Raw genomic sequence first — 27,102 nt, forward strand, 5'->3', positions numbered from 1 at the left:
CTTGTGTCAGACACCTATTTCATTTGCCAGTGCGAATAACGTGGCCTCCCCTCCTTCTCCCTGATACTCTCACAGCAGTTTGGAGGGAAAGGAGGGAAGAATGTGCAGTACCTCAGTGGTTTCTTTTCACACACCTATGGCACGACTCAAACAAGTGGCAAAGTTTACAACATAGTAGATAGTTTTAGGTGGTCTGCAGTAGACCTGTGGGAGTCCAGTGATTTTCAGGGTCTGAGCTATCTGAAGAAAGGTATCTGAAGGAGGGAGCTTTTACTCTTGAAAGTTAATACCCTGGAAATCTTGTTCGTCTCTAAGGTGCCACTGGATTAAAATCCTGCTGTTCAGACTTAGTAGAGAAGCTTTTCAGGGATTTTACCCATTCAGGCTGCACAACATGCCCTAGGTATTTGTGAGGGCTATTTGAGCTCTTACTCATGGGAGAAAAATCCCTGCAGAGAGGAAACTAGCATGCCAAAGAAAAGAGCTGTTCCAGGCCTTCTCCCTGCCACGCTAATTTTCTACCACCACCATCTAGGTGGGGGTTGCTTTAAAAATGTGTCTCGTGGCCAAGTTCTGATCAAAGCGAGAATTTGTTGTTGCTTTCAGCGTGATTTCCTCCTCACCGCCCCAATACCAGTCTAGGAGAATCCTAAGGCCTATTGGATCCTAAGGCGCACAGTTGCTGGGGTTACTAACCACAGTATGTAAATCTTACTTCGGACTACATAAATCAGCTTCCCTGGAGACAATGACTACCTTGGAGAATGGCCTCTATGGCGTTGTACCCTGCTGTGGCGACTCCCTTTCCTAAACCTTCCCCTTCCCGGGCTCTGCCTCCAAGTATTTCCCAACCGGGAGTTGGCAACCTTAACAGTTGCTATGGGAACAGCAGTTGGCGGCGACCGCGTGACCCGGAAATAGTGTTGCTAGACAGCCCGCTTCCGGAACACTCGTCAGCGGCTGGACTCCGCCTGTGCCGGGCCGCAGGAGGCGGCCATTTTCGGAGCGGAGGAGCCGCGGCCTTTCCTGTTGTCGGGAGGCCGAGCCCGGAAGGGCGGAGAAGCGGGAGCCTCCGGCCCCGGAGGAGGAGGAGGAGCTGGCCCGTCTGCCTGGCCGGCAGCGACGACGAGGATGTTTTCCTTCTCCACCACGGTGCAGTCGCAGGTGAAGGCCCGGGGAGGCAGGGGGTTGCCGGGAGGCGCTATTGTTGTCAAGCAAGCAAGCGGGCGAGCGGGGGCGGGGATTCCGAGCGTTGGCCTTTGGGGGGTGGGGGTTTCAGGCGTCTGTTGGAGTAGATAGTTCGGAATAGCCAGAGACCCCCGCCGGATCAAACCCGGCAGCTCCGTCTCCTCTCCCTTACCAGCGTCTACCAGATGCCGATAGGAAGCGCCGAAGCGGACCGGGGGCGGGGGGGAGAGAGACAGCCTTCCGCCGCCGTTTCTCACGGCGAAGTAGAACACAAGTAGAAACTTGTGTTCAGCGGTATACTGCCTCTGAACTTGGAGGTTCTATGTAGGTGCTAACCATTCCCGAGCTTGCTCTCGGTAGATTTGTTTATTTAGTACGTTTTAATCTCGCTCTTCCTCTAAGGAACTCAGGACGGTGTGCGTGGTGGCTCGCTCCTCCGTTTTATCATCAGAACACCCCTGTGAAGCAGACGGGACCCAGAGAGTGCGGGCAACACCACGCTTCATGGCAGAGTGGGCGTTTGATTCTGGGTCCTTCCACATTGTAGTCGATCACATTACACCGAGTTGTGCTGCCCTGTTGAAAAGTTGTTAATTTAGATTATTTGAGTTATGTTATTTATAGCCTGCCTTTCTCACTGAGAATCAAGGCAGATCTCGCAGTGTTAAGTGGGTACAGTCAATTTAAAAAGCATTTCAGTAAACAGTGTTGTAGGGTATATAAATGTAAATGTGCTAAGATTTAAAACCAGAAGAAATCCAATATAGAGTTGAAGAAATGCTGAAACGGAGCAAAAGCAATTCTAAGACTGACACATTAAACAACACAGAAACTACCCAGTAGGATCATACTTACAGCAACAGACAAGTATCCCTTTACTGATGCATCCCTTTGAGCCCACTTCCTTGCACTATAGTCTTTTTATCTGAGTAAAAAGCTCTCTTTTGTGAAAAACCTCTTTTCTTGTTCTGAATTGTTTGCTGGCCGATTGACTGTTTAGATGGTAATCGGGATCAAGTGCTGTGAGATCTCTACCGACTTTTTGCATACATCTCATATGTTATGGCTCTTTTGTTATTGGTCTCTTTGAATTTTAAACTAACAATTTCAAAATGTTTGATTCTTTCTTTGTAAAGTTGTGGACGTGCAAGATTGTAAAACTGTAAAAGTATATGAATGGTGCCCCAGATTCGGAAGGCTGTTGGAAGCAAAGCAGGGGAAGGCTCTAGGGTTATGTGGCTGTGAAAATAACCAGGCAGTGGGCAAGTACAATTGTATGATAATGCATGTGAAACTTCCTTATATTGCATCAGACCAGTCAGTCCTGAGCAGTATCATCCTGGCAGTGGTTTCCAAGGCAGAGGCATTTCCTAGCTGTCCCACTAGAAAGATTCATTGAACCTGTGACCTTCTGTGGGTAAAGCATGTACTCAGTCATGAGGTGTGATCATGGCCTTTTATTACTCCATTTAGAAATTAGTATCCTGTATCTATTGTGCTTAGAGGAGTCTGCGCACAAACCTGTGAGCAATCAGGAGGCTGCTTTCTTCATCTGTCATGTAGTTTGGAAGTGAAAGGTGAAGTCATCTTTGATGTGCATTTGTGCTGCAAAACATCTGGGGAACATGTTTAGCTTGCATTCTGTATGTACTGTATATTAAAGTATGATGCAAAAGCAATATTATAGCTGTATGCCCGAGATTCAGTTGTGTGTCTCAAGTGTCAGAAATATAGCTTGGTCACATCATATATATGTGATTGTTTTTTGGTCCTTAAAGTGCCTATATGTCAGTAGCTTGGTGGATGCTGACAGGCTGTAGGTATAATATGAGTTCCAGTGACTTTACAATGTGAGGATATATTTGTACCAAGCCATTTTGAGAACTGCTTCAACATTGGATTTGACCCTCTATTGGACACACAATGCACCTGTCTTCAGACTGATTACTCTTATTTATTCAGTATATATTTAACCTGCCCTTTCCACAAAAGAAAACCTAAGGTAGCTCACAGAGAAACATTAAGTATGAGTTGGCAGAAGCAGGCAAATGGAAGAAACTTTTTTGCTAACTGCCAGGTATGCCAGTGGAAAAGCCTTGCTTCTGTTCCTCTTTTCTGTTAGGGATGATTGGCTGTTGCTGAAGACCTGAGAACATTGTTTTCTTGTATAGGTAATATTCCTCATGGTCTGACTTCTGATAACGAAGGACATTCTATTGAAATATCCACTCCACGAAACTGGCATGTTCATGGCTTAGCAACCTTTCATAATTAAAGAGCCAAACTTTGTGAAAACTTGCAGCAAGAAATCAACAAAAAGTCAGTATGAGAGAGCCTATCAGTATAGCTGGAATTTTAACATTACAAGTAATTGACATGTGGATTGGTAATACATAAAGTTTCCACAGTTTAAACACGGGTTCCTGCAAGTCCTTTATCCAGCACATGTAAGATGTGACAAGAAGGCATAAATTTATAATGGAGCACTCTGTGCATGTGTTCTAGGGCACGGACATAAATCTGTGAATGGTTCATACCTGGATTCCTGGCAGCTGTTCACTTCTTTATTATTTCTCTTTCTGTAATGCATTTCTAAGTAGCCCTTTAGGCCCATAAAATCTTTGCCTCCCATTCTCTTCACATATTGGTCACTCTAGCACTCCATCTACCCCTCCAGTGTACCTTAACATAAACATATTACCTTGCTCTTGATAGTTCAAGCCAAAGATCCATCACATTTGGGCTTTTTATCTCCAGCTCTGGCCAGTCAGATACCTCTAGGAAGCTGAGTATCATAAGAACAGTCCACTGCTTTTATCTGTGATAGATTGTGCCTCTCAAGAGGGCTGCTATTAAGGCTAATAGTTATTGATAGGCTGATTCCATGGATTTGTGTAATTCTTTTTTAACACTGTCTTTCAAAAGTTAGCTTTATTTAAAAGTAAGAATTGGAACTGGAAATGCTGTTAGTGCTTCTTTTTAGTTTTGTATTAATCACTACCTTATCATGATCAATATTAGGACATTTTAGGAAAGTTGCTGTGTCTCTTATCTTCTTTGTAATGTTTATTTGACTTGGGTAGAGTTTGGTAAGGTTTAGTGCTGTCCAATGAGGACATCTCTTGCATCAGAATGCAAATTCCTTGCTGGACAGTGAATTATGCAATTGGAAAAGGGGAGGGCACAAGAGAAAAGGAAGGGGCAGGGAACGGGGCAGTCAAGTTTTCCTTAGGACAGTCTGTTTGTAGTTAAGCTTCTGACCAGCGGGTTTTTTAAAATCTGAAACCTTTATTTATCAGTGGGGTTTTTCGTTTACAATAACATCCTTTGAAATACAGTCATGCTTGAAAACTGGTTTGCTGAAGTTGTATGCACTCGTGCAGTTTCTTGTGATTAGAGAAAAAGCCAAAGCAGTGATAGGTTTTTTCTGATACCTATTTGAATGTATAACAAGATAGAAAAACAAATTAAATAATAGCCCTTTAGGGCTGAAAAGGGCCTAAAGAATATGTTTCATGTTAGAAAAGGGAATGTACTTCCCTGACTTTTGAAACGGGCATTTATTTGTATTTCTTGGTGCTGAAGTAGCAGCACATTTGCTTTCTAAAGTCCAGGTCCCGGCTTCGATCCCATGGAGGATCCCGTGGGTGGACAAGGCAGGATGATTTTTCATTGACTTCCTCTGACTTCCCCTAAAAATTTTTCTGGGGGTCCTCAGTCCCTCAGGAGTAACATTTAAAGAACTTTGGAGCCACAGCAATAGTCAGGAGATGAAGGAAACTTCTGTTTGCAGAAATTATGGGTGGATCCAAGTCATTTGAGGGGGGGGGACTTTCGCTTGAATACTTGTTTTTAAAAACATAGGGGAAATGAAGATTTTGATTAAAGTTGAGAGATCTGTTATTGTTTGTTTATTCATTTATAGCCCACTTTTCTCACTGAGATCCAAGGCGGGTTACACAGTCCAAGTAAAATTCAATATAATCCAACAGCTAGAATATTCACTGAAAAGTTACCATAATGAACAATAGTTCATTGAACAGATAATGTAGGGTATGGTAGCAGGAAATTTGAAAACAAGCATAAAGTTGAGCATAGAGATGAAATCTTCTGAAACAATGCGTAACTAATTTACATGGCAACAACGTGGAAACTCCAGACCGTACTCAATAGCATAGCATATAGTCTGTGTTGCTACCAAAGCATCTTTTTGAGCTTTTTCTTATGACACAACCCTATAATCTGGGTAGAAAGGCCTTCTGAATAATTCAGTTTTGCCTAGTTTGTGGAAAGCCAGGAGGGTGGGAGCTTTCCTGACTTCCTCAGGCAGGGCGTTCCATAAGATGGGGGCCACCACAGAGAAAGCATGTTTGCAGGCAGCTGTTGATGTTGCCCAATTGCAGAGTGGTATCTGCAAAAGGCCCTGTTCAGATGAGCAAAGCTGCTGTGGTAGAACATAGGGGGAGAGATGGTCGCACATATATGAAGGGCTTTGAATGTGAGAGTTATGACTTCAGATTGAGCCTGGTAACTTATGGGAAGCGGATGGAGTGACTGCAAAATGGGACTGATATACATGCTCCATCTAGTTCCTGCGAGTAAGCAAGCTGCAGCATTCTGCACCAGCTGGAGTCTCCCAGTTGACTTGTGGTCTTCAAGCTTGATTAATTGATTAACACTTTAAACTTATTTACTGCATTTTTTACTATCTTTTTCTCTAAAGAAGATACTTTCCTATCTCAGGATGTTAAGTGTTCAAAAACAGTTCAAGATTCCTAGAAGGCATCATGTTAGGTTTGTAGATTATGCAGGATTAGAACTCTTGTATTTTAAAACTGAGCTGTGTTAGACAGGATAACCAGATGTAATCTTTATTTTATACTAGGTCACAGTTCCTCTGAGTCACCTCATCAATGGCTTCCATACGCCCAAAAGCCCAGCTCCATTTTTCACCACAGCAGCTACCCAGTGTGTGCAGAAGGAAGCAGCACCTGAACATGATGTACAAAGCAACGAGGTAACAAGTCTTGAGCAGTGTGAGAGATCTGTGTGCATATAGTACCTCAGTGTTGTTTATATTTACATTGTGTAAGAACAAACATAGCTCTGTTAGCATACATTTAATGTAAATATGCTTGAAGCATCACCACGGCTGTAAAAGAGCTTCTCCTCTTGTATCTGAATCATTAACTGGTCTTGAAAAATCAATGGTCCACAAATTCATGTGTCCTGGAGGGGTCCTCTTGCCACTCTGGCTCACTTGCACTTCCCTTCCATTCCTTGCTCCACTGATCAGTGACTATGTGAATCACCATGACCATCCCAGCATTTTTTGGAGCCTGCCTATGCTTAATGTGTGGCCAGCCTTTGGTTTTATCAGCCCTTTTGAACCCCAGCAGAAGGCCATGTGTTGAGCAGTGGCAACTTTTTTGCTGGAAGGAGAAGAGATGGACAGTGCCTGCGGAGATGGGTCAGTATAGTGAAGACAGAAGGAAGCCACAGCATGCCCCCTTTCCCCAGCAACAGTTGTAGGATGGGGGCGGGGTTTGGGCTGTTTGGTGAGCTGGAGATTGTCCCTGGTGCTTTGGAGGCACTTCCCTTCCTAGTTCAGCATGACAGCAGAGACTAAGACCAGCTCATCTGGGGCAGCATCCCAAGAAGGACGAATTTTGAACTGATTAGCTACGCGAGCTAAAAAAATTGCAGATGCCAGTGAAAGATAACCTCTTCTTGTCAACTAATGTTCACACCAGCATTGCAGATTTCCTTTCTTTTCTTTTGCTTGCTTTTGAATGAGAAGCAGTTTCTCGAACATCTTCTGTATGTTGAGCAAGAAAAGGACTACACAATTTCAGTAGTTGGGGGGAGTAAATGAATATTTTGAGAGGGTATTAAACATTAAACGTATGTCAAATAATCAAGGGTGGAATTTAAAAACATGTGAGTTGGTCTGACCCTAATCTTACTCTTTTTTGAATCATGAATTTAAAATCTCAATGGGTTGAACCTTATTTATGCATTTTTTTACAGCCAGTACTTAATCTGAGAGACTTAGGACTGTCTGACTTGAGAGCTGGCCAGCTGGATGAACTAGTGGACAGGCTCCTTCCAGGCTATTGCGTAGAAAACAAAATCTCTTCCCCGTGGCATACCTCGTATATATCCTCACAGTCCTTCTTTGAAAATAAGTATGGTATGTTTTAGTAGGTTATATTGGTGTACTTTCCACGCTGAGTTGTATAATGAATTGAATCTCAAGCAGTATTGCACCACGAATGGAGATGTAATGGGGATGAGGGTACTTGATCCGGAAAGATGATTGCTTTCTGATTTACTTCTGTTTCCCTGTTTCTTACTCAGCCTCTTTAATGCCTTCAAGAGCCTGGTCTCCAGGCTAGATTTGCTTCCATAAGCCATTAACCTGTGCCTTCAATTTCCCAATCTTGTTTTCACTCTGTTCAGTTAGTTCTCTCACCTCCTAATTAAGTTGTATGACTAAATTCCATTGGAATTGATGAAGTTAGTACCTTCAAAAACAGCAGCATTAGTAATTTGAAAAATTAATACTGTGAACATCACTTTATTCCGTAGTATCTTCCTATGCTAAATTCTACCAGCAGAGCATGCATTCATTTTTATTGCCAACCAGGGCAAGATCATTCTAGCCGCTGCCACTTCCAGGACTTTATTAATACACTCCTTATCCATCCTTCCATACTTTCCTAAGCTCACTTAATCCGATCACTGTCTATTGTCGCCGCCAGAACTGATTTACCTAACCCAGCTCTTTTGTAATGATGATCTTTTCCACCCAGAGCTTTTCGTCAGTTCTGGCGAACTGCATCAATTTCTCTCCAGAGTTCTGCAAGCATGGTCAAAATACCCCAATTCAGTTTCCAAACTGTTTCACAAGACTTCTGCATCCTGCATGTTAAAAGAGTGCATCAGCTGCAGAATTGCTTTTCCTCCAGGTTTACTGCAGTTTTTCTCCCTGTACATATACTACAATGAATTTTTTCCCTAGCAAAGTCAAACAGCAGCTTTCTTGAAGTGCAGAATGTTTTCTGCCATGTGAGGCCTGGCCCAGTGTTGATTAAAAACAAAAACAAACAAACCCTTGCAACGGATGAGGGAAAAAACTGCAATGTGGTCAACAAAAAAAACTCTGCAGAAGAGCCCTGGATCCTTAATATTTTAAAATTTCCTTCCAGAGCATAACACGCAGAAATGTCGTCATTGTTATATGTTACATGGGCACGTTAACTTCAGCAGTAAGAAATAAATTGTCTCCTGAAAAAAGCAATGTGTGTAGGATGACATTTTGTACAGGAGTCTGTGTTTCCTATACTTTTTAGTCCATATTTTTTGCCTTTTTAGTTTTTTTAAATGTAGCAACATTGCAATGTTAGTGCATTAACACACATACACACCCAACCTCTTGCAAGTTTCCTCAGTCAATCAACTGACAAAACAGAAAGTCCATAGGAGAAACGGGGTGTTTTTCTAGTGCAGAAAAAAATAAACAGACACTACTTCACTACTAAGAGCCCTGTGGCACAAGGTGGTACGCTGCAGTACTGCAGCCCAAGCTCTGTTCACGACCTGAGTTCGATCCTGGCGGAAGCCAGGTTCAGGTAGCTGGCTCAAGGTTGATTCAGCCTTACATCCTTCCGAGGTCGGTAAAACGAGTACCCAGTTTCCTGGGGGTAAAGTGTAGATGACTGGGAAGGCAATAGCAAACCACCCCGTAAAAAGTGCCAAGAAAATATCGTGACACGACATCCCCCCGTGGGTCAGTAATGACTTGGTGCTTGCACAGGGGGCTACCTTTACCTTTACCTACTTCAGTTTGACTCCCATAAGTGCAGAATTATACAGACTCAAAGCAGATCCCATCCTCACGAATCAAATACCAAGAAAACCCAGTGTAAATACGCATGCAGAAAACACCAGTGTTACTGACACTGGCAAAATTTAAGTTCTCAAATATGTATAAAGCTACTGTATTATTAACTTTATGCCAAAATGTAAATCTTACTCTTCTATTTCTACATGCAAGTGACTATTCTTAAAGGACACTTGGAAAAATGAAACTCAAAATTGAAGCAGATATCTATATATTATAAACTAGTTGCACAATTGGATTGAAACTTGCTAAGCACAGAATAAATATTGCTCACCTAAAGAGGTCACAGTTGGAGCAATCATTCTAGCCACCCACAAAGTAGATGTACATTTAATTCTATGTGGGATAGCACTAACTCAGACCTGTAAACATTCACTTGCCTGGTTATGTACACCAAGTCAAAAATGCTTCTGGGAATCTGGACATGGCAGCTTTTATGCCATAGGAAAGCTAGTTCTTTTTCTGGGTAATGACATATTGTGTTGCAACCAATAACATAGGTGCAGAGGGCCACATATCTCTTGCCCCCCCCCCCGAGTCTTTTGGAGAATTAGTGGTTGCTTCCAATCCTGTGACATTGGCTTAAATCCCAAGGTGCCTTTGTGTTAATGGAAGGTACTTTTCCCGGAATGGGGGACAGAATCCTGACATTTACATGTTTTTCTCCTCCAATGAAGCCCCCTCCTCAACAATGCATTTCATCATCCTGACCTTTAGAAGTGACTTTGGGCTGGGGTCACAGAGAAAAGCCCTGTTCTGCCTATGGAGCACTGTTCAAGGCAGTTAAGATCCAAGTCTAAGTTCATAACATATGATCCAATTTTGGGCTTTAACCTGAAGTCTATATCACAGAGATTGTCTGAGTGTCCATTTCTCTATTACCTGAACAGTTGAGAGTCACTAGGATTGTAAAATATATGAATGTTCTAATGCACATTGTTCTAATGCGCAAGGAAGACTGTTAGAAGAGGAAGGTGTATCAAACTGATGGCTGTTGGTTTGTTCACAACTGGAAGTTTTAATTGACAGTTCTAGTATAATGAGAAAATGGCTAGGTTAAATGAGACATGTTCTGACATGGATCCTATGAATTCATTTTGACTCTAGTTTTGTGGTTGAGTCCTTGAAAAACAACAATAAATGTGTGTGTGGGGGGGTTTGCTTACTTTCTAGGTTTTGCGGACATATATAGTATTTTGCGCTCATCTTATCCATATAGACAGCATCCTAGCCCCCTCCAGAGTATACGTTCCGATCTTCAGCGCTGGCCAGGTATGAATCAAGAAACTGCTGCTTCGTTCTGAAACTGTCTTGAGGGGAGCAGGGACAGTAATAGAGAAGGCCTCACAATATGGATTGTATTAGGTGGGTAGCCATGTTGATTTGCAATAGAACAGCAGGATTTGAGTCCAGTGGCACCTTAGAGACCAACAAGATTTTGAGGGTGTAAACGTTCAAGAGTCAGAGCTCTCTTCTTCAGACATGATATAGATTGTAATGTTTCAACAGTGTGAATATTTATAGGATTTTATTATTACGAACCTTAATTTCATGATTATGTAACCATCAAAGACTTCCAAATATATTGCATTTACTAGGAGAGCAAAATAGGCCAAACTGTGGAATTAAACTAGAACAAAGAATGTGAAGTCATTGGTTTTCTGGGGGACAATTGAGACATATACATGAGTCTCAAATCTGTCGTATGCACATCAATTTATTTCCATATAGAAGCCACAATTTGAGCTTCTTTGCATGTGGATGATTCCTAGCAAATGAGATTTTAAGAACATGATAGGATCTATTATGACACTTACCATTCTCTCTTGTAGTTGTGTAGTTTATTCCTCAAGTAACATGCCTAGAATTCAAAGTGCTACTTGAGGCATGGCCCAGGGCTTGCCCACCTCAAGTGGGATTTTTGACTTGTTGGATTTGAACAGGAGAGCTCATCTCACCCCCCTCCTTCCGATACTGCATCCCAAGCGCCTTTGGAATTACTTCTCAGGTTCAGAAGCAGTTGCTGTGCCCAGCGGAAAGCTTCCGTTTAAGAAATCCAAGGCCCCCTTGGGAATGGCAAAACTTTGAGATCCTGCCCTATCTATAGTTCAGTTTTGAAAATTTTTGACTTACATGACCAGGGGAGAACCCACAGAATGTATACCCCTGAAAATAATGTTTTCTTGAAGTACAATGCTTTTTTATGTTTTTAAGTTTTCATTCAGTCTCGGGGTTTTAAGACTCTGAAATCAAGAGCAAGACGTCTGCAGTCCACATCGGAACGCTTAGCAGAAACAGAAAACGTAGCTCCCTCGTTTGTAAAGGCAAGACCAAAGATTTGCATCTTGTGACCATGACCTGATTTTGTTACACTTTAAATACCTGCTTTAGAAATGTCCTCAGCATAAATGCCACATTTAAAAAAAACTTGGTGAGATTAATCTCTGATCTGAGGTATATGCAATCTTAACTCAGATAAGTCAGATAAAATTGGATGGAAGGGAGAACTGAGCGAAACAAAAGTTCGAATTTCAAAGGTGTTTCCATATGTGGAATTTGGGGGTTTATTTGTTTGTTGCTGATTCCCTTCTCCCACCGCAGACCTCTACCTTGCCTCCCGTGCTGTTCCTTAGGGTCCCGTCCCCCAGGAGCAGAATTTCAAGAAGATTGGTAGGGTGTAGTGGAAGATGGGGAAGTTTGCTTCTGCTAGACAGAAGCACTTCCAGTTGGCAGAACTGCCTTTGGTCCCAGCATCTTGGATGTACACATTGAGATGTGTGCAGATGTGGTTTAAGTATATTATTGGAGAGTTGCGGCAGGAGAGGATGGGTTATGGAGAATTTTTCAGAAATAATGAAGCAGAATCCTTTTGAAATACCTGACAGTGTTGTTTCCCACATCTAAAGTAATAATCACAAGCATTAGATGAACGCTGTTCTTATCCAAGTGTAACCCTATTGAGAAGATAAAAGTTTTGGAGGTTTCCAGATAATTAACATTCCATTAATTAATAGAGGTACAGCAGTTAAATATTGATGTTTTACTGTGTGCCAGATCTGGATATTTCATCTACGTGAAGGAATTAAGTCTATTTTAAAAATTAATTCGCTACATAAAAAATACTTTAACATTGATGTTTTTTCATTACAATCTCTATGTTGGAGCCAAATCATCCTGTATCACCGCTTAACATACAAAAGTTAAAATGAACAAGGTTTGATTTAAATCATAGAGGATTTAAATCCTGACTTGCAGTCAGAGGAATTGTTTTATTTGAGTATTGATCACGTATTTAAAAGTAATACAGCTTTTCCCCCCTCTGTCATATGCTTAGGGTCTCCTACTGAGAGATAGAGGCTCTGATGTTGAAAGCTTAGAGAAACTGATGAAAACAAAAAACATACCTGAAGCTCATCAAGACGTCTTTAAAACTGGTTTTGCAGAGGGCTTTTTGAAAGCACAGGCACTCACACAACGTACACATGGTCAGTTGGTCTAATTGACCTCCCCCTTCAACATTTCTGGAAATTTTACATTTCTACAGACAACTTAACATGGATTTCTTTTTTCCTCTACAGATTCTGTAAGGCGAACACGTCTCTTTGTCCTAGTTCTGATACTGCTTAGTATTTATGGCTTGTCAAAAAACCCATTTGTATCTGGTAAAGGCTCCTTTTCTAATACTAGTTTGTTAACTTTTCATTCTCTTTGAATTCACTTTCTCTTTGTACTATGTGGTCATTAAAGTTTAGCTTAACATCACAAGTAAAATAACCTTAAAACAGTACTCTCTTGTATCTACAACTGTGGAAAGGTAATCTAACGTTGATTCTGTTTCTCGTGCTTATTTCTTTTCTCTGAAATCAACAGTCAGAATATACCTGTGTGAAATATATTTTAGCTAAAAGCATTTTATGCACATCAACTGTTCACATTTCTTTTCACGGTGGTTAAATACTTTTTGCATCTTTGGGGGTTATTGTATATGCAGAGTGGTATGTGTGAGTACCTTGTCAGTGATGTGAAAGACAGGTGTGCCTATGGAGCTGGTATTTTATAAAATAATTCTTCAGAGTCTTCTCAGATGTAAATACAGTTTTCTTTATAACCAGTCAGGTATGTTTTTGCGTTGCTTCCAGGAGCTTTGGGGAAATCATAGCAGGGATTTCCACACTGGTAAATTCAAAGGGTTCCCTCATTGTAATATCTGGCTGCATAGCTGGTATGATCCAAAGGATGGTGATAGGACATTGCTGTGCCAGTTCTTAGGGGTTTTCTCCGGAGAAAACAAACATGTGTTTAGTGATACTACTTTACTAGGGAGAAAGCATTAAGTGGCTTTCTAGTGAATTAATTCTTTTGCCTGTTTTAATTTGGTTGCAGTGCGCTTTCGAACATCTACTGGCCTTGATGCTGCAGTGGATCCCATTCAGATGAAAAATGTCACCTTTGAACATGTCAAAGGGGTAAGTTCAAATGCTTGTCCATTAACTGTTCTTCAGAAGGCCTTGCTGTTTGTCCTCTGTTTATTGGTGACTGGTTGACTGCAGTACAAAACAGGTTGCTAGACTAGATAGACCGCTGCTCTTATTTTACTGGTTTAGTTGGCACCTAAAAGTGGAAAGGTTTCACAGAATGAAAAAAAGAGTGCCTGTGCAGAAAATACTTTTACTGGACTAGGGAGAGGCTATGGCTCTGTGCTAAAGCATCTTCTTTGCTGATTATTTATTTACAAGTGGGGGACCTACAAGGACCCCCACACACACACACACACACCATTTCCTCTTTCCCTTATCAGAAATCCCCCTTAGCCTCTCCCCTTTCCCTGCTTCCTTCTTTTCTTCTCACCGAACAGCCAATCTACCTTTATCTGCCCCCAGCCTACGACTTTTTCCCTTCCTTCCCCTGGCAGCCTCTGCCAGGGAAACCTCTGTGTGGTTCCAGCTGCTGAGCCCAGCCCAGTTGAACAGTGGGGACTCACAAGGACTTGCCGGGGCACTTCACTTTCCCTTGTATCCTCTCTCCCCACACTGTTTCCTTTCCCCCTGCCCAGCAACCCCCATGCTTCCTTTTCTACTTCCCACCCACCCAGAAACCAACACTTTACCAGCCACCCCTTAGCTATATTTATTGTTTATTTATTTCATTTGTACTACACCTTTGCCCCCAGTGGGAACCCAAAGCAGCTTACAGCATTCTCCTGTCCTCCATTTTATCCTCACAACAACCCTGTGAAGTAGGTTGGCCTGAGAAATGTGTAACTGATCAAATAGGGATTCAGACCTGGCTCTCCCAGATCCTAGTCCGGAACTCTAACCACAACACAACACTGGCTTTCGTAGGATGGCTGCTGTTGAGCAGTAGCAAACAGCTAGGCCTGGGTGAGTCTTGCAAGTCACGTAGTAGCAAATTGCCCAGTGGTTGCTGCCAAGCCTGACCCCTATAAATCCTTCCTCAAAGTTCAAAATAGTCCTGGAAGGGGCCCTCCCCTCCACATTTTACTGACAGAAGCCAAAGTTTGAAAGCTAACAATATTATTGTGGTTGCCCAGCAATGACCAAATAGGGTGCTGCTTCTAACCCTCCCCCCTCCCCAGTGACTTTTTTTGTTTTGTTCTTTAAATTTCAGATTTTTCTACAAACCTGGGTCTTTTCTCAAGTTTGTAGAAAGCTCTGTTATATCTGTTTACAGCCCTAATCTCTGGATTTTTGTATCCACAGATGGGAGCCATGTTGAGAATTAGATTGATTTATGGATTTATCATTTATTATGCCACCTCTCCAGGAACCTGCCCAATGCAGCTTACAAAATAAAAGCAAAAACAGTAAAAAAGTATTAATTAAAAAAAATCATAGACCACCATTACCAGTTAGTAAGCAAGCTGTTGCTGCTACTGGCCTTAATAGACCAGTGGCCTGTCTTGATGCAAGGCAGCTTCATATTATGGGAAGAATTAAATTATGTGCATAAGAGAAATGTTACATGCAGTATAACCCTGGAGCAATCCCTGGTTTTGCATCTCTTTCTTCACCCCTGACTGTTGAATGCATGTGCAATTTCTGATCTTTTTCATCGGCTGTTAAAGATACACTATAGTATTTGTCACTAGACCTTTGTCAGCGTGACCTTGTTGTGGCAAAAGCTGCCCTAGTACTTGTTTTCTGTAAAATTGTTTTCTGTAAATTTTTTATTCTGAGCAAACTTTATTTGCTTTCATAAGCTGAGTCAAATGCAGCTGTGTCCGCTGAAACTTTGCACTTGTGTTTCTCACATAGATTGGCTTGCTCCAGGAAACTTTTGTCAGGAAATCTTCATCAAAACATTTTTACCCCACCTTTCTTACTGTAAATAGCAACTCAAGGCAGCTTACAAAGCTAGCAACAAGGTATTAAAATGAAAAGCTTAATGTGGTTTAAAACATCAGCAGCCAGTCCAGATCCTCCACAGACATAATCCACCACCTAGTCAGTATCTATCAAAGGCCAGTCTGCAAAGAACAATCTTACATTGCCTGCCAAGTTGGGCCAAGGCAAGAGACCTTCTCACTTATCCCATCAATCCGGAACTACTGGTGGGAGCCAATGGATTCTGAGACAACTGGTTAGCCAGTGAAGCTGTTTCGAGGCAGGACTAACCTGCTCCCGCTTCCAGGCTCTCACTGATAGGTGTGCAGCTGTATTCTTTACCAACTGAAGCTTCCAAATTGTTCTCAAGGGCAGTCCCACACAGAATGCATTGCCGTCATCTAGCCTTGAAGTTACAGAAGCACGGGTTGCTCAACAATTCCCTAATGATTCCTCTTCCCCCCCCCCCACCAACTTATTTATTAAAAATACTAAATCTCTTTTCATTTGTTTGAGTACAGGTTGAAGAAGCTAAGCAAGAATTGCAAGAAGTAGTAGAATTTTTGAAAAACCCTCAGAAATTTACTGTGTTAGGAGGTAAACTTCCTAAAGGTAAGCTTGAACCTCTGATTATTGGACCTCCTTTAATGAAATATCAACCATATGCTCTGTTGCAGTCCCATTTTTCTGGAGGATTCTTCATGTGTTTAAATTTCCCCCCTCCCCTTATGTTCTGAACAGTGTTCTAGATACAAGCCTATTTAGAGATAAAAATGTATCCTAATACAATACAGTTGACCTTTTCATGCTTGCTAAGCTACATCTATATGTCAAATATAATGCAACATGTAAAATGTCTGTATGGTTTGATCGTTGGTCTGAAATCTTGACCTAAGCAATATTCGGTATTGAGTAAGGAGACCCCTATGGTAAGAAAATACAGAACTTAGGATGAATGAGGAAGGTTTTAGGTCATTGTGTGTTGTGCAACTTCCTAATTTGCTATGGTGCCATTCTATGCCAATTTTTTGCCAGGTATCCTCTTGGTGGGACCACCAGGCACCGGGAAAACCCTACTTGCCAGAGCTGTGGCTGGAGAAGCTGATGTGCCATTCTATTATGCTTCTGGCTCTGAGTTTGATGAGATGTTTGTTGGTGTGGGAGCCAGCCGTATCAGAAATCTGTTTAGTAAGTACAGCTTAGTTTCCACTTTGACACTGAGCCACTTTACATATTAAGACTAGTCTGAGAGTCTGCTTCATTTTTTGCTCAGTAAGGGTATTGGCATAAATGCTTTCCCCCTTTGGATAACTCAATCACAGGTGTTTTTTTTAATGCACATGAAACATTATGTTTTTATTTTGCAGTGCTGTTTCTGGTACAGGATACGTAGGAAGGATTGCATTTGTGTAGGGGGAGAAGGTGGTTCTGTGTTTATTTTACCTGTTGGGGTTCCTGTTGAAGTGTAGAAAGCCTGCACTACGAACAGTCCATGACTGACAGGAGGGTGGAACACAGTAATTCAGCCCACAGGGAAAAAAGAGCAAAAGTGGTTGCCTCTGTAGACGTTTTGAGAGACCTACTGGGAATGGAGTGTACCACAGTGTACAGTGAATGTGTCAAGTGATTCATATTCTGCTCCTATGAAATATCGTTTATCATTCATAAGCACTTTGAGGGTTGACAGTTGCTTATTGAACAAATAATTTGAGAACTGTCTATTAAAATTAGCAAGAAGCCAGCAGGAATCACAAGAATAAAGAAAGATGCTGTTTTATTTTTGTCTTATTGGAAGTTTCAGTTGGTTTCTCACTAATGCTGCTCTAAAAAAGTCTGGCAGACCACAGTTTCACCCCCCAGTTCAAAGACTTTTTCCCCACTGACTTCATTTGAAATTAAATATCAGGCATCTGCTCACAAAGACAGGGTTTTCACAGGAGAACTGTTCATGCTGATGTTCATAAAAAGCTGGACTCTCGCATTGAAGGTGTGTGAAGAAAGGGGGTGTTCCATCAAGAGCTGAGTTCTTCCAGCTGCTCAGCTCTGCCTGTTGACTGCTCCGTCCTGAAAAGGAGCTGCTACTTGGGGCTGCCTGTGCTGCTGCTTGCCAGGGGAGACTGTTCCATCAGGGGCTGAGTTCTTCCACTTGCTCAGTTCTACCTCCTGGCTGCTGCTTCTGTTGTATGATTGTGTTGTGATTTTTTTCAGATTGTGTTTTATGTTTTGGTTTTTGTAAGCTACTTTTGAGTCTTTTCCGGAGAAAAGTGGGATAAATATTCAAATAAAGTGCTGTATATCATATGAAAAATTGATTTATATCATATTTTAGGGGAAGCGAAAGGAAATGCACCCTGTGTTATATTCATTGATGAGTTGGATTCTGTTGGTGGTAAAAGAATAGAGTCTCCGATGCATCCCTACTCCAGGCAGACCATAAATCAACTCCTTGCTGAAATGGATGGGTAAATACTGAATATTGGATAAGCAAACTTGAATATTGCAGGGTTATTTCTGTTCACTAACGCTTGGAGAACTGTGGCAGGGTCCAAAGTATAGAAGTCTTAAGAGTTGGTGTGTGTGTGTGCATGCATGCATGTGGGGGGGCGTGGAATTATAGGAAAAAGCATTGATTCCCAAAGTAGGAATGAAGGAGAACACAGTTACAGTGCATGGACAGAAAATGTGAGCTGTTTAAAGTGTGGTCTACGCCCTGCCCACACACTACCAGCCATGCTAGGTAGCAACACCCCATGAATTGTCAGCTACCGCATAACCATCCGTCAGCCAAGCCAGGAGATTCAAGCATCTGTCGCTTGTTTTTCCCAGATCATTGGCAAATGCTGCAGTGATGTTGGGACACGGCATGCAAGCAGGGCTTGGCCTGGTACACCTCACAAGGTGTTTGCAGTGATGGTGTAGGTGGTTGCATCATTCCAGCTGGTTGATCATGCAAGCTGTAGTTCCTTTAAGCCTCTGACATCTGCTTAATTTTAACTTCATTACTACATTAATTATTGTTGGCAGCCAAGCATTTCTTCACACAATATGTTGGCTAATTTAATGGAACTCACACAGTGCTATAAGCCAGAACTTAGATGGCTTTGAAAGGAAGTTTTGTGGAGTTCTGGCCGGTGGGTCTATCAGTGGCCATTTGCTTTGGCAGCTAAATGGAACTTCCATGTACAGGGGCAGTAGATCTTTGAAAACCATTTGTTGAGGGCCTCAAAGTGAGGGAGGCCTGATGTGTCCTTGCAGGCTCTATGGAAACATATGTCTGGCCAGTTTGAAACAGGATTCTCAAGTCAGGCAGACCTTTGTTCTATGTTCCAGCAGGGATCTTTTCAAATTTGTGCTTGGCCTCAGAACAAATGCAAGATCTATACTTTGGTTTTTCAGAGCTTTGGCATGTGCTCTGTAAAGTGTTTGCACCGGATGTTGTAGCTCTCGCTGGAGTTGTTGGGTTGCATGTGATTTAGGAAAAACAAGAACAGGAGTTTGGGGATGGGGCAAATCACATTCCTTCCCCCAGCCTCCCTTCCTGGTTTCACTTTTCTTCTTTCCGTCCCCCTTTCAGCTCCTGCATCCTCTCCCCATTCCCTGCTTCCTTCTCTTCCTTTACACTTCCTTATCTTCACCTTTCCCTCCTACCTGCCTGTGTTCTCTGTTCCCCATCAGCTGACACTAACCAAGGCCAGAAGCCTGAGCAATGCTGATTGAGGTTGGCTTCCAAACTGTTAAAAAGACCATAGGGGAAAAAATGGTTTCACGTTTTTCTGCAGACTCCTGTAGGTTTACAGAGACAGCTCCCCTATCCCTACTTGGGCCCACTGTGTGGACTTTAGTATTAACTGATGTTTTCTTCTCTCGTTACAGCTTTAAGCCTAATGAAGGAGTCATTATCATTGGTGCAACAAACTTCCCTGAAGCTTTAGATAAGTATGTGTGTGTGCGTATATATGCATAAAACTAACTTTGAATGGTTTGACTTTGTGCATATATGGTTCTGAAAGTACAGGCCAACAACGGGAGTAGTGTACACAAATATCTAAAAAGGACTTCTTACATACTATTTATATTTCATAGTCTCTAAAGAAAACATTAAAAAAACTAGCCAAGTATCATTTGGAGAGACAGCAACATTAGGTGCAGGTCCCAGTGAGGGTTAATCTCTGTGATCCTGCTGCAGAAAATAGTTTTCCATGAGATTTCTGTACTTGGGCATATTTGAGGGACTCTTTGGGGACCAGTCTGCCCGTGTAGACTGACCTTTACCAGAGCTCAAGAATGTATCAGCTGTTGTCTTTTGTAAACTTAGGTCTTCAGAAGTGAAAAGCTACTTCTTTGAAATCTGATCTTTAAATATGATTTTTAAGTTTATTGTTTAATATCTCACAGAATTATTTTTCCTCCCCACTTAGTGCTTTAATACGTCCGGGCCGCTTTGACATGCAAGTTACGGTTCCACGGCCAGATGTTAGAGGTCGGACAGAAATTCTGAAATGGTATCTTAACAAAATAAAGTATGACCACTGTAAGTACCAAAATATTTAAAATGCTATCAGTTCTAAATAAACAATTGTTGCCATGTTGGCTATGTTGGATGCACATCTGTGTGGAATCCTGTCATCAGTGGGAAGACAGTTATTCAGTGACTAGTGCTGTCTGGAATGCAGATTCATAATTATGTGGGGCAAGATCTGGAGAACTGCAAGTGGACATCTGCAAGTGGGATGGATCCTTTTCTGCTGCAGCCCCCTGTGCCTTCCGGGAAGCTCTTCCTGAAGCTCAGGAGAGGTTCAGGGATGAATTTAGGGGGAAGGGGTTGCAGATGGCAGGGAGAAAGCCAAGGGAATTGCTGACACACACACCCTTTCCCTTTGTTAATCTGCCTTAGTTCTCATACATCATAATAGATCTTATCAGTTCAAAACTAAAACAAAAATGCTGACTATCCCCACAAAGTTGTTATTTGTTTCATGAAAGACACTTTATTAATCCCTTTGAATTTTTGGTGTGATAATTTGATTCTGTTGCAGTGCCATTTGATTAAATCAGGTTTCTATTCCTTTTTCCTGTGTTGTAGGTCATAATGTTAAGTATCCCTTAGAAGTAAAGTGGTTTATAGTTAGATACATTTTTCATACTAGGTTTACTGTGCCTTTTCATGTAGGAGAATATTTATACAAGATGTAATTTTTCTTGTTCACACAGCTATTGATCCAGAAATCATTGCAAGAGGTACAGTAGGATTTTCTGGAGCAGAACTCGAAAATCTTGTGAACCAAGCCGCATTAAAAGCTGCAATTGATGGGAAGGATATGGTTACTATGAAAGAGCTAGAATTCTCAAAGGACAAAATTCTTATGGGTAGGCTTCTTCTCTCTCCCCACCCCCAAGAAATCAGATTAAATAATAACTGTAATATGGTGTATATTTATTTGTAGGTACTAGTTTTTATTAGTACCATTGAAGCTTTCAGGTGGCCTTTGGAACTGGTATTATGAGAGGGACCAATTCTAAATTAGTGTCATATGCAAGTTTTTATTAACTATATTTCCCTATTGCTAGAGAAGCTAACAGATACAGTGTTAGTATGGCTGGGCTCTTGCCATTTAAAGATTGTGAATATGGACAATATAACCACACAATTGCCCCATCACAAATGGCCATATTGAAACTGTGCTGGAAATATGTCCACAGGCACTGAAGTTGCATTGCAGAGTTAACAGTCACGGTAATATAATCACAGTCATGCAGTAGTATTTGGATCTAGGAATAACAGGTTCAGTATGATTGCTCAATGTATCATAATTTTATCTTTCAGCTAATAATGTTTTTCTTTGGTTTCAGGCCCTGAACGTAGAAGTGTAGAAATTGATGATAAAAATAAAACGATTACCGCCTATCATGAATCTGGACATGCCATTATTGCATATTATACCAAAGATGCAATGCCTATCAACAAAGCAACAATTATGCCACGAGGACCAACACTTGGACACGTGAGGATTTGTTTTTAAACAAAGATTGTGTAGTTCTTATCATAAATGCAGCTTCCCTTATTTGGTAACAATTGTGTTGTTTAATGCATATGCTCAGACTAATGCCCTCCAGAAATCAGGATACATGTTGATCCATTAAAAAAAAAATTAAATGCAGATATAGTCCAGCTCTGCCTACATGCATTTTACAAGTATGTAGAGATGCCGTTTATTTTGCCCAACCTAGCTTTAAATGGCTGGGACTGAGTTCCAGGATAGTAAAGAAGCAGAGGAGGAGTAGGAAGACAGGGGCAGGCAGTCAGCAGTTGCCATTTGCCTATTTGCTCACTAAGGAACAAATACTGCTGTACAAATACTAGGGCTACCTTGGCCCTGCAATCAAAATAAACACAATAAAAAAGCAGAGTTTTGCTTTATTTCTGTGTTGCTGATATCTGGATACTTACTTATTCTTCATGCCAGTTCTAGTAGAGAGGCACAAAGGGGATAGATAGCAAAGGATTTGAAGCAGCCAAAATTGCAGATTTTAACCTCTGCTCATACTTTTTTTGTATGCCAGGTGTCTCTGCTACCAGAAAATGATAGATGGAGTGAAACTAGATCCCAGCTGCTAGCACAAATGGATGTTAGTATGGGAGGAAGAGTAGCAGAAGAGCTCATATTTGGAGGGGATCTCGTCACAACAGGTCAGTAAGAAAGTGTACGGAAAATCTTGGGTTGGTGTGTGTGTGTGTGTGTGTGTGTTGTGTTATATGCTGTCAAGTCATCTCCAACCTATGGCAACTAGGGGTCTGCTATTTCCGATTCAGGATAAATACCCTAATCAGACCCAATGTGTAAAGATTCGAGATTTCCAAATCGGTCCCAGCATTGTGGGCCCACTTCGGGAATCCCGAACCAAAGCTTTCCAAAGCTATTCGGATCGTTTTAGAAAGCTTCAGGCACGTTTAATGCCCCCTTGCTGCAGCTGGCTGGCAGAGCCTGCCAGTCAGCTGCCAGCAATGGGGAATTTAAACTTTAAAACTCTCCCTGCACCACTTGCAAGTGGCATGGGGAGCACTTTAACCCCCCCACCTTGCTCCAGCTAATTGGCGGAGCCCGTCAGTTAGCTGAGCAAGGGGAGTGTAAAAACTTCCCCTAGATTTTTCACTTCGGTGTGCTCCGAATCTATATGGAGCATACCGAACCAGTTTAAAAACCCGAATCCTGAAGCATCTTGCCACTTTGGGATTCTGGTTATTCCAGATTGTTTTCCTGCTTTGGGAAAACCCGAAGTGGGAAACTCATGACATCCCTAATGGCGACCCTATGAAGAAAAGACCTCCAAAATGTCCTGTCATTCATGGACTTGCTCACATCCTGCAAACTCGAGGACATGGCTTCTTTTATTGAGTCAAGTCATCTCGTTTTAGGTCTTCCTCTTTTCCTACTGCCCTCTACTTTTATTTTCCAGAAAATCTTCTCATGATGTGACCAAAGTGGCCTTAGTTTTTTTCCAAATTTTGTTTATTGTTTTCAAAATCAACTACAATACAAATAACTTTTTCAAGAATAGGTAACTAAACAATTATTACATTCTGTAAATGTTTTCTAAATTATTATACATTCATACAGTCATAAATAACATATATTTACAATTCATATAGAATCATATAGTAATGATTATATCTTACTCTATTGAATATCCATCCTGTTATGTGCTATTGTATCTGAGCATGTGGAAGTGGATGTGTATAACTAGTAGTGGAGATTTAGAGGAATTATATACTTCCAATTTACCACAGATCTAGTTCTTTAAGTATTTTGGGGATTTCTTGTTGTTTCATTAGGTATTCTAAAATTGGGTACCAGCTAAGTATAAAGTCTCTTGATGTCATCTGGGGTCTATACGTGAGAGATTATCTGTAACGGCAGACATAGTATTTGTCATTGATACATAGTTGATATATATGCAGTTGATATATAGTTACTTAATACTCCAAACTAAATATATTGGTTGTTCTTCTTCCATCCTCCTTCCTCCTTTTAGGTGCTTCTAGTGATTTTGACAATGCAACTAAAATAGCAAAGCTCATGGTGACTAAGTTTGGAATGAGTGAGAAGGTAAGATCTCATTTCGTTTTTTCTTTTGAGTTCCAGATACTACCCTTCCTTGGTTGGATCCTTTGTATCCGTTCTGCTAGCAGAGGTGCTTTTCTCCACCAGAAGGAGCTTTTTGCAAAAAGGCTTCTGAGCAAGCCACTTCCACTAACAGAAAGGACCCACAGGTTCCAGCTACCTGTCGCCTTACGTTTGCAAGTCATATACAATTGCTGTTGCCTGTCTTTGGGTTCTTGGGGAGGGGCAAGTTATAAATAGAAATATAGTTTTATAGAGTTCAGGAAAATAAAAACCACGAATGAATATAAGTGACCTTGAGTCTAAATTGGAAACAGACCTTGTTGTTTTCATGGGAGTTTGCGCCGATCTATATAGAAAGTATATAGAAATACAACAAATACTCAATTGTACTAGGTTAACTAAACTTTAAATGGTGTATTTTATGACATTAAAGCAGTAAAATGCTTTCCTATCAAACCTATACATGTGTATATTTCAACTTTACATCTCTGGTCAGAGAAGCAAAACCCTGTACCCTCCCCCTACCTTGTTTTCAGCACTTTTATTCCAGTCTGGTTCATGTTCAATATTACCTACTCCACTTTTTTGTCTAAAAAAAAATGAAACACTCACCTGCTTTAAAAGTGATCAGATGGACACACACAAACATGGCAGTCCTTGACATGTCTCGTTTGGCCCAATTAATGTGGGAATATGGTGCAGGTTAGCCAAGCCATCAATCAGTGCTCTATTACAAATGATGTGTTTGCACCCTGTGTACTCTCTTCATCCCCAATATCAAATGCAGGGGAGGGAGAAGCCAGGTGGCACAAGGCTATCTTGCTGGACTCCTTCCTATTACGCTTTGTACAGCAGGGGGAGCTTTTGCCTTCCTTAGCTTTCCACTTCCTCCTCTCTGACCATCATCTGCATAGTTAAGGTCTTTTATGCTGCACGCAAATTGGTGAAAAACTTTTTGTAGGTTTTGGAAGGGATAGTGATTTGAAGGTGGATTAAAAAGAAAATCTTCCCTCTTTTGTCAGCTTGGTGTTATGACTTATACAGATACTGGAAAACTCAGTCCTGAAACCCAGTCTGCAATTGAACAGGAAGTAAGAGTGCTCTTAAAGGTAAGAACAGTTGCGTTATCCTTCCATGAAATAGTTACTTTCCCAATATTTTTCCTGCTTTGTATCTTTTTTATATTGGTCAGTTTCCTTGTGTTCCTGTTGTGAGTCATATGGGAGTAGAACAGTGAGGAGTTTTGTAGCTCTTTAAAGATACATGAACAGAAGGTTTTTGTTACTAAGCATATGAGAAAATACATGAGACCTGGTAAACATCATAGAAAACAAACACAGCGAAACATTACCGCTGCTAGCAAAGCATGTTTTGAAATATCTTCGTCAGAAAATTAAATATGTGATATGTGAAATAAACTTCTTTTTCTCCTACATGAAGTCACCCATGAATTCAAAAAGCTGAAGATAATCAGTTTTCTCTGTTAGGTCCATACACCACAAGTCACAGCTGTGTCACTATGATTACGATTGTTTTCTATGATGTTTACCCAGTCTCATGTATTTTCTCTTACCTTTGTAATGTGGAACTATTTTTTATGATTTTTCTGGGTTTCATGTATTTTTGCTATTTATGGTTTCTTGCATATAGTCATTGGATTCAGTCACATATTGATGTATATTTGGTGCATGATTGTTTTCTACTAATAGTTTTTTCATTGTGTGTGTAGATTTTTGTTTCCCTTTGTGTGGTGTCACACACTTTCATTAGTCTTTGGTGAGGACATTCCATGATTTCTACAATTTTCTAATCATGAATTCCTGTAAATAAATCCTTCTGTTGTAGGATTCGTACGAGCGGGCAAAGAATATCTTGAAGACCCATGCAAAAGAACACAAGAATTTAGCAGAAGCACTACTGACCTATGAGACTTTGGACGCCAAAGAAATTCAGATTGTTCTAGAAGGGAAGAAACTTGAAGTGAGATGATAAATCCTTGCTGAGGATTCTTAACCGACTGCTCGCAAGAATGCAGTAGTCTCCTTATGCAGTGTAGCTTTTTCTTCCTCCTGATGCGCGTGTGGTAATAATCACATTTCTTAAGGAATAAACACTTGTCTTGTGAGCTTTTGTTACATTTTATCTCATTTTTGTCTTTCATTAGAATGAGATGTGAGGAGCAAATGAAGTTCTCACAGATATAGACATACAATCTCAGGGTTGAATCCAGCATGTTTGGAAACTTCAAATACTGAATCGGAAAAGTTTGTCCTTAATATACCCTCCCTGACAAATGCTGCTGTCCTGTGGATTTGGAAGCGTCTGTGCTGGGTGTGTTCCGTCTTGTGACTGCTTCAGGCAGCTTGAAATGTAGGATTGACAAGTGGCAGAGAAATTCTGTTTCCGTTTTGTTTCATGTTGCTTCAGAAGTCTATAAAGTTCCCATTATAAAAATTAGCCAGTGGCATAGCATTTAATGTTTCAGTGGATCATATAGATTACAGAAAAATGAGAGCATCCCTGACATAAAGCTACACTTTCCCCATTGGCCTTCCTATGTGAACTGGGGTGTTAGAACCCTTTGAGCACCGTGGATGGGCAGAGGAATAATAGGATTGATGTGTTTAGATGCCTTTGGGCTGTGCTGCAAAGAATTATGCCACAGGTGGCAAGAACTGCACATTTTTCCTTTGAAGACCATCTTGCAAAGGCATTTTCAGTTTTAAGTGGCAGAGGGATGTGACTGCAGTATTTGCTGCTGCTGGCTGTACTATTGCGTGTGTGGTTATTTGAGAGCTTGGTCACCTTTCCTGTTGGGCAGATATTAATCAGTAAAAGAGTACTTTAAATGACACTCTTACTTGTCCCTCTTGGTCACATTCCCTGTTTTGCAGTCAAAATAATTTTTGTCGAAGACTTTCACGGCCGGAGAACGATGGTTGTTGTGGATTTTCCGGGCTGTATAGCCGTGGTCTTGGCATTGTAGTTCCTGACGTTTCGCCAGCAGCTGTGGCTGGCATCTTCAGAGGTGTAGCACCAAAAGACAGAGATCTCTCAAAAGACACTGTGACACTGAGAGATCTCTGTCTTTTGGTGCTACCCCTCTGAAGATGCCAGCCACAGCTGCTGGCAAAACGTCAGGAACTACAATGCCAAGACCACGGCTATACAGCCCGGAAAATCCACAACAATCAAAAATAATTTTAGTTCTTGAAATCTTGAGCCCTTTTTAGCCAACACTATACTGTCAGCAACCTGAGCAACCCCTGTGCTGCCTGCCTTTGAGGAAGCCAAAAGACCCACCTTCAGCATCCATGCACTGAAGCAGCAACATGTGTGGCACTGTAAGGCCAAGCCTGCTGCTCTGTTGCTTGACAAGGATTGGCCCTTTAACAGCCCATTGCCTGATGAATAGCTGGGAGGCAGCCTTGAGCCAGAGATGGAGAAACAAGAAGACGCGTCCCAGCTGAGAGGCAGGAGGGGCAGCAGCTTCCCACCAGAATTGCTCAGATCCCGTGAGGGTTCCAGAGGGGTGGAGCCT

The 27,102-nt window shown here is 41.4% G+C and overlaps 1 protein-coding gene across 1 annotated transcript; it reads left to right on the forward strand.

Annotated features, from left to right (window-relative positions):
• The first annotated feature begins 982 nt into the window (after positions 1-982).
• On the forward strand, positions 983-25,696 carry YME1L1 (YME1 like 1 ATPase). The gene is made up of 19 exons (XM_054991349.1): positions 983-1,164; positions 6,074-6,205; positions 7,219-7,381; positions 10,268-10,366; positions 11,309-11,418; positions 12,429-12,579; positions 12,673-12,756; positions 13,478-13,560; positions 15,960-16,050; positions 16,474-16,626; positions 17,768-17,900; positions 19,312-19,374; positions 19,857-19,969; positions 20,650-20,805; positions 21,289-21,440; positions 22,000-22,126; positions 23,470-23,543; positions 24,584-24,670; positions 25,407-25,696. The coding sequence occupies exons 1-19, from the start codon at positions 1,132-1,134 to the stop codon at positions 25,548-25,550; spliced, it is 2,148 nt and encodes a 715-aa protein (XP_054847324.1). The 5' UTR covers positions 983-1,131; the 3' UTR covers positions 25,551-25,696.
• Positions 25,697-27,102: the final 1,406 nt, after the last annotated feature.

This window comes from Eublepharis macularius, chromosome 11, assembly GCF_028583425.1.
Source record: "Eublepharis macularius isolate TG4126 chromosome 11, MPM_Emac_v1.0, whole genome shotgun sequence".
NCBI classification, from domain to species: Eukaryota; Metazoa; Chordata; class Lepidosauria; order Squamata; family Eublepharidae; genus Eublepharis; species Eublepharis macularius.

Bases quoted from the DNA above. Each gene is read 5' to 3' on its own strand.
- YME1L1 (XM_054991349.1), top strand. From the start codon at position 1,132: ATGTTTTCCTTCTCCACCACGGTGCAGTCGCAG. The intron at 6,206-7,218 runs GTAACAAGTCTT...ATTTTTTTACAG, and splicing joins ATGATGTACAAAGCAACGAG to CCAGTACTTAATCTGAGAGA. The intron at 24,671-25,406 runs GTAAGAACAGTT...CTTCTGTTGTAG, and splicing joins AAGTAAGAGTGCTCTTAAAG to GATTCGTACGAGCGGGCAAA.